Here is a 13,807-nt window from a genome sequence, read left to right as displayed (position 1 = left end):
TCTCGCGCCCGCCATCCCCCGGCAGGCGCTGGTCCGGGTGTGCAGGTGCCAAGCCGGAGTCCAAGGCCTCAGAGGCCGTCTCTCCTGCCGCAGTGTCTGCCTCAAGTTCCGCCTCCAGAGCCGCTTCGGACCTAGGTGCCTCCCCGGGCTCGGGCTCAGCGGGCGGCTGGGTGGGCACCTGCTCGGGAAGCAGCGCTGGCTGTTCCTCGGCTGCCACCGCACAGGCATCCCCACCGTTTAGGGCTGTGGGGGCCCCCGCGGGGATCTTTTCTGGAGGAACAGGGCTTTCTTCCACAGCTTCCGGCTCAACATCGGAAACATCTTTAGTCTGAAGTGGAAGCTCGGGCAGTGAGAAGGGCCCCAGGTCCAGGTCGTCCTCAGGGCTTGTGAAGCCATCGGGCCAGGGGACGGGCTCCACCGGGCCGAGGGCTGCCAGGCTGTGGCCACCGTCCAGGAAGGTGTTCTCTAAGGGTCCCAGAGCCTCCACCGGAGCCACGGCGGTCACGCACGCAGGCTCGGGGGCCACGTCCAGGGCCGCGTCCGGAAGTGTCTTGCAGGTGAAGAAGGGCTCCAGCCTGGAAGGGGGGGCACAAGGGGCAGCTTCTGCCACAGGGAGGGCAGGGGTCACGGCCACCTCGTCCCTGACCTCCTCCAGGCCTGGCTCGGCGGCCGGCAGAGGGTACGACACAGGAGAGACGGGGTATGGGGGCTCAGGAGTGAAGGGCCCCGGGACGGCGGGGTGCAGAGACTCTGTGGGGCAGAGCTGCTCGGGGGGCTCTGGGGACTGCTGTGGGGACTTAAGCAGGAGCTCTGAGCCCAGGGGCCAGCTGACAGGGTTCTCGGGGGTGCTCCCGATGAGGCTGGCGGGAAGGGCCTGCTCAGTGGCGCTGGCAGGGTGGGCCCATTCGGCGGGCTCCTCAGTGATAACCGTGCTGAACGGGCCTTCCTCCAGGGGCTCCAGGTAGCTGGGCTCTGGGGGGATGATGGCCGCAGTGGCCTGCTGGGCCTCAGCAGCATCCAGGGGAAGGCCCAGGTCGGGGGGCAAGGCTCCTTCCATGGAGGGGGCCAACAGCTCAGCGCGGGGAGAAGGGGAGGCTTTTGCCTGTAAGCTGAAGACGCCTTCTGGGGACGAGGTGACGGTGACCACAGCTGCAGGCGGGCAGTGCAGGGCCTCCACTCTGGGTGAGGGGAGGCCGTAGTCCGGAGAGCAGTACCCTGGGGACAAGCAGGCAAATCTCTCCGCAGGCGGCGTGGGCCCAGGTGCCTTGTCATCAGCCGTGTGCTGCCCCGGGGAGCCGAAGCTAGAGGCTGCGGGGACGCTCTGCTGCCTGAACAGCTTGTCCCCCACACTGAGCTCCTCCTCCGGGGTCCTCCTGACATCCATGGAGACCGAGCGGTAGAGGCTTGTGGAGAGAGGCCTGGCGGGCGTGTGGCTCGCAGTGTCGGAGAGCCCGCTGGGCGCCACGGCGAACCTGTCGAAGAAGGAGGGGGAGCAGGCGCTGGCAGGCGTGCCGGCAGGGGGCGCTGAGTGCTGGGGGTCAGCGCAGTCGAACGTGAGGTCAGGGTAGTCGTCGGCGCTGCAGGATGGTGTGCGGGGTGTATGCATCACCTCCTCGTAGCTGGGGCAGGACACCACCGGCGTGGGGGCAGGCACCCCCGTGGGCCGGGGGGACGCGGGCAGGCCCTCCTTGGTGAGAGGCCCGTCCTTGGTGGGCGGTCCCTCCTTGGTGGGAGGCCCTGCTGGCCAGTCTTTGGGCTCTGCGCCCAGCTTGCCTTCGGCGGCAGGCGGGGCAGGCGTCAGCTCCCTGAGCTTCCTGTCCTTACAGGCAAGGTCCGGTGCCAGTGGCTTCTTGGAGGGGGCATCCAGGCTCTTCTTGCGCCCCTCGTCCCCGGGCCTCGCCCGCTCCCTGGGCCCGGGGCCCCCCGCCCGGGGCCGCATCCTCTCCATCTGCTTCATGCGCTCCTTGTGCCTCTTGTGACGCTCCTCGACCTCCAGGTCCTTCTGCGAGAGCATCCGCTCGAAGCTGGTCATCATCAGGTCCCCGTCCCCCAGGAGCTTCTCTCGGGGCCTGGTGTCCTTCCTGCCCACGTCCCTGGGCGGCACCCGGTCGCCACCATTGCTGAGCCGTGCCGAGTCGCCCTTCTCCTTCTCCACGCCCTCCTTGGGCTTCTCCTTGGCCTTGGCCTCACCGGGCTTGGCCTCGCCGGCCTTCTCCTTGAAGGAGCTGGCTGGGACGTCCCGCTCTCGGGCCGCAGGCTTCTCGTCCTTGTGGGGCCGCGGGGCCGCGTCGGCATGCTTGTCCCGGTGCTTCTCCCTCTCGTCCCTCCACTTCTCGCGGTGCTTCTCCCTCCTCCTCTTCTCTTTGGCGGCGCTGCTGGGGCCCGGGCCGTACGGCTTCAGCTCCTTGTCTACCTTCCTGGAAGCCTCCCGCTCGGCAGAGGGCAGCTCGGCGGCTTTGTCCGGGTCCTCCTCCACATCGGCCTTGGTGCCATAGGAGAGCCCGAAGGCGTCGGGGCCCGGGAGGTCCTTGTCATCGCCCTTCTCTCTCCTCTCGGCCTTCTCCTTCCGGACCCTCTCCCGGTCGTGGCTCTTCTTGGACGAGGACGAGGTGTGCCTCAGCCTCTCCCGCTCCTTCAGCCTCTCCGGGAGGCCGCCCTCTTTCGCTCTGTCCTCGGCTGGCGGCTCCGAGAAGGACACCTCCAGGAGGGCGCTGAGGCCCGGGTCCTGGCCCCGGTCGGTGAAGCTGTCGGAGGAGACCTCGCTGCCCTTATCATTGGGGTCCTCCCGGAAGTCGTGCAGTGCCTCCTCCTCCAGCCTCTCCAGCAGGCTCTTCTCCGCCTCGGCGCCCCGCGAGGCCCCCCTCTCCCTGCAGTGCTCCGTGTCGGGCCTCTCCTTGTACCTGCCCTTGACCTTCTCCTCCACGCAGCGCTTCTTCTCGGCCTTCTCGGGGGCCTTCTGCCTGCCTTTCTTCTCCGGGGCGGAGTCGACGGACGCGCGCCCCCGCCTGTCCCTGTACTTCTCCGCGGGCTCCTTCTCCCTCTTCTCTCTGTGCTTGTCCATGGCCCTGTCCCTCCTGTCCTTCCTCTTCTCCTTGGGGTCCTTCTCTCTCTGCCTCTCCGAGTGCGGCTTGTCCAAGGAGCCCTTCCGGTGCCTATCGGACGCATAGAGCGCCCTGCCCTCCTCTCTCTCTGGGAGGCCGTCCAGCCTCTGCAGCTCGCTGGTCTCCCCTGTCTTGAACCCGCTCGTCAGGTAATCGTCTTTGTCGTCCTCGCTCTCGTCCGTGAATATGTCCGCGATGTACCAGCTCTTCTCTTTGCCTTTCCTGTCGTCTTTCTTTTCGGAGAAGTCCTCCGAGAGGATCCCAGGGAAGCCCTTGTCTTTCTTGTCTCTGGCCTGGTCAAGCGATGCCTTCCTCTCTCTGTCCTTGCCGTGTGCATCCTTATGCTTTTCCTTGCTGTCTTTCTTCTCCTTGAAACATTTCTCGAAGTCTTTCTCCCGCGGACACTTCTCCAGAACAGCCTTCTCGGCCCTGTCCCTGTCGGCGGACTTGTCCCTGCACCTCTCCGACTTGGCCCTCTCCCGCCTGTCTCTGTCGAGGCTGTCCCTCTTCTCCTTCTCTCTTGCTGGGTGGTGCCTCTCCCACGGCTCCAGGCCCTTGCCGAAGTCGCAGTCGGCCTTGTCCTTGAAGGCGTGCTCACAGCCGAGCTCCTTCGTGTCCTCCCGGGGCGCCTCCTCCTTGGCCCGGCCGTCCCGCCGCTCCCGGCCGCTCTCTAGGGCGTCCTTCCGGTCGCGCCCGCCATCGGCAGACTCACGCCTCTTCTTGTCCCGCTCAGGGAGGTGGCCGGGAGGGCCTCTGTCTCGCCTCTTCTCGGCGCCCCTGTCCGCACAGTCCCGGTCCCTCTTTCTGAACAGGGTGTCCCTGTGGTCCCGCCTGTCCCGGGCCTTGCCCTCCCGCCTCTTCTCCTTGCTGTCCTCTCGCACTGTCTCCAGGATGAGTTTGGCCACAGAGTCGCTCTTCAGGTCCCTGTAGTCAGTCACCGGCGAGTCCCAGCTGTCGTCCTCTCTGAAATCGAAGGACGAGTCGGACAGGTCGGAGAACCACCTGTCGTGCTGGTCGTCGGAGAGGCTGCATTTGGTGTCCTCGCTGTCCAGGAACTGGCCTCTGTTACAGAGCTCGTCCAAGACGGGGTCTTCCCTGTACAGCTTCTCCTTCTTGGCTTTCTCTTTCTCGTCCTTGAAGTCCTTCTCCTTCTCCTTCAGAACCCTGTCCTCTTTGCCATCGCTCTTCTTCTCCGACTTAGAGGGCCGGTCTTTTGACTTCCTCTTCCGACCCTCTCGGCACAGCCGCAGCTTCTCCTCCCGCGGAGACCTCTCTTTGGCGGGCCTGTCCTTGTCCGCCTTGGGCGGCCGCTCTCTCTCTTCGCGGGAGGGCCTGCCAAGGTCCTTGCTCACGTCTCGGAGTCTCTTCAGCGCCTTTTCATCTTTGGAGACCTTCAGCAGCTCGTCTTTAAAAAGCCACTCTCTGTCCTCGGCCTTCCCCTTGCCGACCTTCTCCTCCCTCCTGAAGTGGTCTCGCTCGTGCCGCGGCACCTTGAGCTTGCTGTCGGCGGCACCGTCACTGTCCAGCAGGACAGCCTTATCGGGCTTCTGCTTGGCGTCCTCGTACTCGTAAGTGAAAGTTTTCAGTTTAAGTTCCTGGACCGAGCACTGGCCTTTCTCCTTGTTTTTGTGTTTGTGTTTCGTTTTGTGTTTTTTGATGACCTTCCCCTCCTTGTCCAGCTTGGGGATGGCGCCGTCCACGCTAGGGTGGAAGGAGCCCTTTCTCTCAGACAGGGCACTCTGCAGGACCCCCCGCTTCCGGGGCTCCTGCTTCTTCCTCATGGGCTTCAGCGCTTCCACGCTGGAGCCCTCGGAGGAGCAATCAGACTCGCTGGTCAGTCTCGTCCTTGTGGAGTCTGACAAGGAACTAGCCTCTGACCAGGCTGGGGAGGAGATAGTTTTCCAGTTGTCCGTGCGCCAGTGCTTGGCGTGCTGGTCCGCGTGGCTGGCATTATGCTTCTGGACCGCAGAGCTGCCATGGGACGAGGTGGAGGAGGCAGACAGGGAGCTGAACAGGGCAGGGTCCTTCAGCACCAGCGGGGACTCCTTGAGGCAGCCTGGGCTCCCCACGGAGTCCCCATCGTCGCCCTCGCTCTCCGAGGACTCGCTCTCCGACTCCGAGGGACAGAACTTGTCGCTCCTCTTCCCGAACCGCACCTCTTTACCTTTCGTGTCTTTCTTTCGCTTCTTTTTCACTTTGCTCTTCTCCTTCTGCTGCCTGGAGCTGGGGGGCTCCCGCGTCTTGTTACTGGGCAGCGTGGCATGTGCCGAGAGCCTCAGCTTCTCTCCTGCCCCCCCGGCGACGCCGGCACCCTCCTCGTCTGACGTGTCTGACAGGATGCGATGGGCCGCTCTCTTTGGCGCGATCGTGGTGTTTTTCGGGTAACTCCTCACCTCCATCTTGGGTATGGAGACAAAGCTGTTAGGCCTCGTCTCCTTCCTGTAGTCCTTCTTCAGCAAGTGCTTGTCGTCCACCGGGGGCACCCTGTCCTGCTCGTCGTCCTCATCGAACTCGTACTCGTCCTTGACGGGGGTCACAGTCTTCTGCGGCTCCGGGTTCTTGGCCTTGTGCTTCAGGCCCTTCTCGAACTCGGAGTCCGTGTTATTGCCGTCGACCGAGCTGGAGGGTGCAAACGACGGGGCATCTTCTTCTTCCGAGCTCTCTGCTGGGACAGAAGGGAGGTGTCAGGGCAGCGTCACAGCAGGCTGCAGAGAGGTGGGGTCAGCTCCAGCATGGACCACCCCACCCAGCCTCTGGACTCTGTGACGTCTGAGCAGACCGCCGGAGGAGGCCAGCGAGGGGCAGCGCAGGGACGGGCTGCATGCCCAGAGGCAGGTGGCAGGCCAGGGGCACACTGGGGCGGGGCTGGGAGCCGGGACGGTCCTGACCGCCGTGTGCAGGCCTGCAGGTGCAGCACCACGGGCCGCCCGCACTACTCACCGGTGGAGCTCTCCTCACTGGACGTGTATGTGCCCTTGCCCAGAAGGAGGTTCACCATTGTCGGGGAGCTGGCGACCTTCAGCGGCGTCTCGCCCTTCCTGTTGCTCTGCTGAGGGTTCCCGCCGTACCGCAGCAGCAGCTTCACCACCTACAACACAGGGGGGGACTGAGGGCCTGAGCGCCGCACGCCCGCAGCCCTGACCCCACCTGCAACAGCGCGGGACCGAGGCACAATGAGGGCCCTGTGAGAGCCGCACAGCCAGGCTCCTGACAGCACCTGCCTCCCCACCCCCTGGGACTCAGAGCAGCCTTGGGAGCCGTGCAATGTGGCAGCTGCCTGGCAAGGCCACTCTGCGTCTGTGCCAAGAGTGGTGGCTGTCCCCGCACTCCTCCCCAGCAACTGGACTGCTTCCCAGGAACCTTCTCGGAAAGGCTCTCCCCTCCTGCCACAGTGAGCTGGTCAGCACGCCGAGGCCACGCACAGCCCTGGCGGCCTGGGCGCAGGTCTCTGACCAGGGCGGCGGGCACACGAAGCAGAGAGGACGAAGGCCAGCTGCGGTGGGCGGGCGGACTCTTTATCTCCTTACACGGGAAGCAGATGGCCTCTCCTCTGCCGATCTCACACAGGTGAGGGCCGCATAAAACAGACAGCAAGGCGGTGCTTGATGGCCCCGCCAGCAGCCTGCGTCTGTTGCGCCCAGGATGGCGGTGCCTCGGACTCACGTGCACCCAGCCTGGGTCGCAAGCCTAGCTTCTGTCACGGCACCGAGCGAGCCTGTCGTGGTGCCACACATGAACTCTCCCACGTGTGTGCTCTCCAGTGAGCAGGTCGGGCTCTGTAGGGTCAGTACAGACCCTGGGTGTGATGCTCCTGCCGCCAAGCCGGGTCGCAGGACGGCCTCACGAGTCTGCCCTCTCCCAGGCCTGGACAGTCAGGGTGTCAGCCGGGCTGGCTCCTCCTCCATTACGTGGACTGTTGGAGAATTCCGTCCGAGGCCCCTGCTCCACCACACCCTGACCCTGTAAGGCAGTTATGTGGGCAAGGCCTTCCCGGCCGCCGTCTGTCCCGCTCCTCCATGTCTGACCAGCCAGGAAGGCCATCAGGACCCTGAGGAGCCAAGCCGATGCCCACAGGGTTAGGCAGCTGCCTACTGACAGGTGCCCGGGGGCTCGCAGGTCCTCTCGTGGTAAAAAGCTTACAGTGGTACCTGCAGAGGCATTGGAAATGACAGGCCGTCCTCCTGGCTCCCGCGGGTCTGTCACTCCCACCTGCCCCTCACCAAGTGCCACGTAAACCTTCCTAGGGAAAGTCTCCTAAAGACCCTTAAAAACGAACGACGTGCCGTCCTCTTACCCCGAGTGTGAGCAGATCTCCCGTCACAGGCACTGCTCGGTGCTCAGACCGTGCTGTACGCCTCGCAGCCTGCGGCCCACCCCCCGTAGCTCCGTGCCCTGGATGCAGGGCTCCTGACGTCTCTGGGAAGGCCAGGCAGGCCAGGCTACAGGAGGCTCGCGAGTACAAGCAGACGCAGCAACGTCTACCACGGGGGCCTTGCCACACCCACGATGTCCCACCTGCGGCCAGAGGCCTCACAGAGGCCCTGGTCATGATCTCGGGAAGACCTCGTCACTCTTGCCCTGTGCTCTGCGGGACGAGGCCTGTGGGCACAACCAGCGTGTCTCCGGTGCAGACCTGGACACGGCCCTTTCCCGAGCTGCTCCCTGGCCGCTCACTGCACGCTGCAGGCTGGCTGGGGCTCTCGGCCGTCGTGACCTGGGACTGCTCCATGTGGCCACAGACTTACAGCGCGTCCTACGGCCCTCCTTACTGCCGGGCACAGCCGCGTTCCAGACCCGCCATGTGCCACAGGGGCTGCTGACGTCTCGGGGAAGGCCAGGCAGGCCAGGCTACAGGAGGCTCGCGAGTACAAGCAGACGCAGCAACGTCTACCACGGGGGCCTTGCCACACCCACGATGTCCCACCTGCGGCCAGAGGCCTCACAGAGGCCCTGGTCATGATCTCGGGAAGACCTCGTCACTCTTGCCCTGTGCTCTGCGGGACGAGGCCTGTGGGCACAACCAGCGTGTCTCCGGTGCAGACCTGGACACGGCCCTTTCCCGAGCTGCTCCCTGGCCGCTCACTGCACGCTGCAGGCTGGCTGGGGCTCTCGGCCGTCGTGACCTGGGACTGCTCCATGTGGCCACAGACTTACAGCGCGTCCTACGGCCCTCCTTACTGCCGGGCACAGCCGCGTTCCAGACCCGCCATGTGCCACAGGGTGCTCCCACACACGTGCTTGGGGTGGTGCTTGTTCCAACCCAGAGAGGCCGCCTCGGGGCCAGCCTGGGCCCGGAATGCTGGGGGCAGGCAGGGCGGGCGGGGAGGAGGAATGTGCTTTCAGCATGTGGTGGGGCCGGGCCGGAGCAGAACATGGGTTACAGGAGGCCCGCAGTGGGGATGCCGACCTTGTAGTGCCCATTGTTGGCGGCGTCGTGCAGAGGCGTGTCATCGTCTAGGCCCTTGGTGTTCACCTCCGCGCCTGCGGCCAGCAGCTGCTTCGCCACGTCATAGTAGCCCCGGTTACAGGCCTCGTGCAGCGCCGTCCAGCCTGGAACAGACACTTAGGACATCCATGATCTGACCCACCAGAGCCTCGCGCCATCTCCGGGGCAGCTCTGAGGACACGGAGGATGATGGGAGCAGAGGCCGTGGCCAGGAGTGTCTCGGGTTCTCGGTGCTGTGGTGCCTCTTGCTTCTGCACGAACACCTAGCTTGTAACCCACGAGGGCGGGGCACCCCCAGACACCCTGAAAGAAACACGGAGTAACCTCATACCTACTCACCAGCCAGCGAGCACATGGGAAAAGCCTCCCATTTGGAAAATGGGGAGGCTGAGGCCCAGGTTCGACTTCAAGTTTCCCTAAAAAGCCAGGCATGACGGTGCATGCCTGTGGCCCCTGCTGCTCAGGAGGGTGCGACAGAGCAAGAGCTGCCTGCAAGACCCCATCCACACACCCTGGCAAAGGGAAGTGGCGGGGGGCAGGGTGGGGGTGCTGCTGAGGACAGCCCAGCCCGCTGCTGTGGCGGTGTCCCACACCCCAGGGCGGGCCATGGTGGCTGCTCCTGCTGGGAAGCCACAAGCTCACCAGCCACAGCCACCTAGGGCCCCACGGCAGAACCAGGCCGGCCTGCGTGCAGATCCCTGCCAGCCCGGAGCCTCCTGGCACTGCGGGCACACGGCTCTGGGGTGTGCGGACAAGGCTCCACGGTGCACTGTGAACGTTCCACGCCAGAAAACAGAGGCAGCCCTGAAGACCGAATTGTAGCTGTGAGGCAGACAAAGGCCCGGCCTGAGCTGGTCTGGGAGGCAGGCCCACTGTTTCTTAAGTTAAAGAGATGGGGTCAGCAGTCGGCATGATGGCTGTGTCTCTGGACTACCATGTAGCCGACCGCGGTTCGCGTCCCAGACCCGATGGCTTAAACTCATGCTGGGCGTGTGTGCGTGCGTGCCCAAGATCCCGAGAGAATGGAGAAGGGACTGTGGTGTGGTCCTCCCCCCGGGTGATCATTTCTCACTTTCTGTCTGTCTCTTTCTGGCGAATGCCTGCGCCCTGTAACAAAAACCTCTCCAGAAGAGGAGGAAGAAAAAAACGATGACTCCCAGTCGAGCCACCAGACCAGACCCTGCGAACTGTGGGGTGTCCTGGGTGTCCCAAGCACGGGTTTGCGGCACAGGGGCGCCCTCTGCTGGGAGATATGGCTACTTCCAACCCCTCTGGGCTTAGATCAGTTTACCTAACAGGGCAGAGTAAAAACTTGCAATTCCTATTTTCCTAAGGTTAACAAAAAGCAATGTTTATTTGAAATGCATCTCAAGGAACTACATCCTTGAAAACAGCAGATCACATGGGAAAACAGCAGACCACACAGGTGTGACTGTGAAGTCTACACACCCATGCCAACGGGCCCACACGTCCCAGGACCAGCAGAATGGGTCGGGGCTGCCAGGGCCTGGCCCGGTGGAGCTGGCCCCGCCCACGGCCCAGGGACCCGGCCGCTCACCTGCGAAGTCCTTGACGTTAACGTCGGCGCCCTCACTGATGAGCTCCCTGATGCGCCGGGCGTCCCCGCGGATGGCGGCCCTGTGCAGGCGGGTCTCGCCCCGCTCGTTCCTCTTGTTCACTTTGTCTTTGGTCTTGGAGGCGGAGGTGGGCGTCCCCTTCTGACACACTGCAGACTGGGACGGGTGCTTTGGCGTCGTGTCTACTGTGGGCCGAGGAGGGGATAGGCAGGCCTTACTTCGAGAACCGGCCATGGGCGGGGCGGGGGTGCCTCTGCATGGCTGTCCCCAGGCCCGGCTCTGAGGCTCACCTGGGCTGTTGGCGGACTCCTCAGCGGTCATCTGCATGAGAAGCGCCACCTGCTGGCGCTCGGAGAGGGGGTAGCCGGCACGGATCCCTGACAGCCCCATGCCGAACAGCAGCCCGGCCTTCCGGGTGGCCGGCTCCTTCTTAGCCCTCTTCCGCTCAGGACCCTGCTTCTCTGCAAGGGGGAAGAGAGGGATGGACGGGCTTTCACCCACGGGCTCAGAGCCCAGGCCTCGCCTAGCGTCCACCTGTGGGTTCTGTGAGAGGGAGATAGGGGCTGGGAGCCTCCCGCCCATCCTCCCCCACAGCAGCCATGGCGACACACGGGGGACACCTGGTAAGCTCCAGTCCAGCACGCCCAGCCAGGGCCTGCACAAGCAGTCACTCACGCTGGGTTAGGCTCTCAGAGTGGCCCACGCCTCACCCTACTGGACGTGGGCACAGTGGGGTGGCCCGGCATGGCCCGGCTCCCCTGCACAGGCCCCCAACGGAGCATCTGCAGTCACATCCTCTCCAACCCACACCACACGGCCCGATCGTGGCTGCACACAGCGTAAAGCCACATGGCAGACGCCGGAGAACACAGGCCATCGAGGCCGCTCGTTAGGAGGGCTCTTTTCTTCTCGCTCCTGGGAGTCTCCATTTCACGCCATGGTGAATGGAACCACCTGCAGCACCCACGCAGACACTGATGAGATGGGCCTCAGCCTCCTCGGGACCTGCAACCCCTCGGCTCGGCCGACCTGCACGGCATCCCTTTCAGCCCCGATGGAGACGGTGTGCGCTTTACACGGGCAGGGCGGGGAAAGCAGACACCCCACGCCTCGGAAACCCGAAGCTAAAACCTTGCGGTCCTCTCCTGCCCCACCAGCTGCCATCCTGGGAGAGCAGGACTGAAGCCTCTGAATGCCCCCCAGCCGTCCCGTGCCTTCCTGGTGAAGCCCCTGAGCAGGGCGAGCTGGACTCGGGGTCCCCAGGTCAAGGGGGCCAGATGGCAGGCCTGGGTCCATCAGCAGCTCTGCGAGGGCCCGACATGGTTAGCAGGGGCACTGTCTGGAGGGCAGACAGGCTGGCCAGAGGTCAGCCTGGTCACCGGGGACGACTGGCTCGCTCGGCTCAGCACACTCTCCCCACCTCGCTCGCCTACGTGGGGCTTTTTTTTTTTTAATTTACTTATTAAACTTTATGTATTATTGTTATTATTTTCCAGTTTAATCAGACAGACAGACAAAGAGAGGCAAAGTGAGAAAGCCAGCCACAAGGTTCGTGGGCCATATGGGAGTCCTTCACCACCACGCCACCTTCCAATGTCAGGCTGTCTGTTAAGTAACTGCAAGTTCTTCCTTTTAAGAGACTTTTTTTTTCTTTTTGCTATAGGGTACATGTGCTCGCTAGATAAAAAGCGAGAAGTCACTGCGGGAGATGGCCATACCACAATCCCTTATTCTCCATTCTCCCAGAATCTTGGGCATGCATGCACACAAGCCCAGTATGAGTTTGAAGCCGCTGGGTCCAGGACTCGAACCACAGGTGACTGCGTGGGACTCCAGTGACACAACTACCGCCCCACTGCTGGTTCCTGCCAGTTCTTTTAAAAGTATGAGGAGGTGGGGCTGGCAGGTGGAGTGGTGCTTAGAGTGTTGGACTCCCACATAGCCAACGCAGTTAAAGGTCTCAGACCTGGCAGCTCGAAAATCATGCTGTGTGTATATGTGCGCGCATGTGCACATGCAAAATCTCAAGAGGAGAAGAGACTGCAGTGTCTCTCTGTCTCTGGCAAATGCACACGCACTGCAGCAGAAAAAAATTCATGGGAAATATATATTATTAAAAAAATCTGTGTGTGGGGGCCGGCAGGTGGTGTGGTGGTTAAAGGTGCTGGACTCCCACATGGCTAACTGTGGTTCAAGTCCTGGAGCTGGTGGCTTTCTCTTCCTCTCCCTCTCTCTCACTGTCCCTCTCTGATCAAATTAAAGTAAATAAAGTTAAATAAAATTAATTCTTTTTTTAAAAAAAAGTGTGATTGTCAGTTTTTTTTTGGTACCTAAATAAATATTTTAAATTTTCCCACAAACTTTTTGAAATCTACTTGTACTGTGTTTAAAAAACGTAATTTTTGATTGCCTTTCTTTTTCTTTTTTTTAATGAGATTTTTGCTACAGGGCACACACACAAGAGACACAGAAAATGAGAAATCACCCCCAGGGTGGATGGCCACGCCATAATCCCTGCTCCTCCATTCTCCTGGGATCTTGGGAATGCACGCATGCGGTTTGAGTCCCGGACCTGGTGGCTTAAACTCATGCTGGGAGTGTGTGTGTTGTGTGCCCAAGGTCCCAAGAAGAGGGTGAAGAAGAAGGGATTGCGGCGTGGCCATCCCCACTGGGGGTGACTTCTCGCTTTCTGTCTCTCTGTCTTCCTGGCGAGTGCACGCCCTATAGCGAAAACGTCTCCCCGAAACAACAAACAAACTAAGTTGATGACTGGACTGCTGCCCCGACTCACACGACAGGAGGGGCGGATCGTGGGCGAAATGCCCCACAACTTCAGCTGCTGCTACCAGAATCCACAATGCACACAAGCGAGAAATGAGAAAGATTCCAGAACATGAGCCTTGGTCCTGGCCCTTCGTTCGGCCTACACCCTGTCAAATGCAGTGGCGGGGAGATAACTTTGCCCAGCTGCCACCTCAGGCTGCAAGACCCAGCCACTGTGTCTGCATGCGAGGGGACCAGCAGGCAGTGACGGCTCGGGGACCCACAGCCTGGAGGGTCCATGTGCGTGCCCACTGGGGCCTGCAGTGGCCACTCTGCACTGCCTATGCAGACTTGCTGGCCGGCACTCAGACACACGCTGCCCGTCCCACACCAAGGGTCTACGTGACAATGGGAGCAGACCAGGAGGCCGGCTGCAGGGCGGTCCAAGCTGTCCCCCTCTAGAAGAGGGGGGGAGAAACCACCAGAGAGTCCTTGAGCTTAAGGGGCCTCCAGGTCCCCTCCCATGAACATTTCCAACCTGGGAGCCGGGGGCTGCCAGCTCCGTCCCCCAGGAAGGAGAGCCCAGCACACCCCAGCAACTTCAGCCCAGAGGGCAGAGGGGACCTGCCCTCACCCCACCTAGAGTGACACATCCCAGGGCAGGAGACGGGCCCTCAAGATGATGAAGGCACGAGCTCAGACCACGCAGACCCATGGGTGGACCACAGCCCTGACAGCAGCTGGGTGTGGAGGACCCTCCTCGCCACACATTGCCCTGAGATGGCAACAGCCGTGCAGCCAGGCCTTGGCTGGCAGAGGGCCAGCGGCCTGCCCGGGGCGCCCACTGAGTGGCAGCTGGGACCATCATGGCCCCCGCCCAAGGCTCCCTGCAGCAAACAGACCTTGTCCCATTCAGCAGG

At 62.6% G+C, this 13,807-nt stretch overlaps 1 protein-coding gene across 6 annotated transcripts in view; it reads right to left on the bottom strand.

The window, feature by feature from the left end:
- Positions 1–13,807, bottom strand: part of ANKRD11 (ankyrin repeat domain 11) — a 106,575-nt gene that overhangs the window by 9,653 nt on the left and 83,115 nt on the right. For 4 of the 6 annotated variants that reach the window (XM_027773466.1, XM_027773461.1, XM_027773462.1 and 1 more), the window contains 5 exons: positions 10,415–10,585; positions 10,106–10,309; positions 8,509–8,651; positions 6,042–6,189; positions 41–5,766 (listed from right to left, as the gene is read on the bottom strand). In XM_027773466.1, the coding sequence (XP_027629267.1) occupies positions 41–5,766; positions 6,042–6,189; positions 8,509–8,651; positions 10,106–10,309; positions 10,415–10,585 (6,392 nt within the window). The remainder of the gene's footprint in view (positions 1–40; positions 5,767–6,041; positions 6,190–8,508; positions 8,652–10,105; positions 10,310–10,414; positions 10,586–13,807) is intronic. The other 2 variants (XM_027773464.1, XM_027773465.1) reach the window with 2 other exon arrangements.

This window comes from Tupaia chinensis, unplaced genomic scaffold (assembly GCF_000334495.1).
Source record: "Tupaia chinensis unplaced genomic scaffold, TupChi_1.0 Scaffold000355_1, whole genome shotgun sequence".
Lineage (NCBI taxonomy): Eukaryota > Metazoa > Chordata > Mammalia > Scandentia > Tupaiidae > Tupaia > Tupaia belangeri.
Note: the sequence above shows the minus strand (reverse complement) of the source record. Positions and strands in the feature narration are given on the sequence as shown.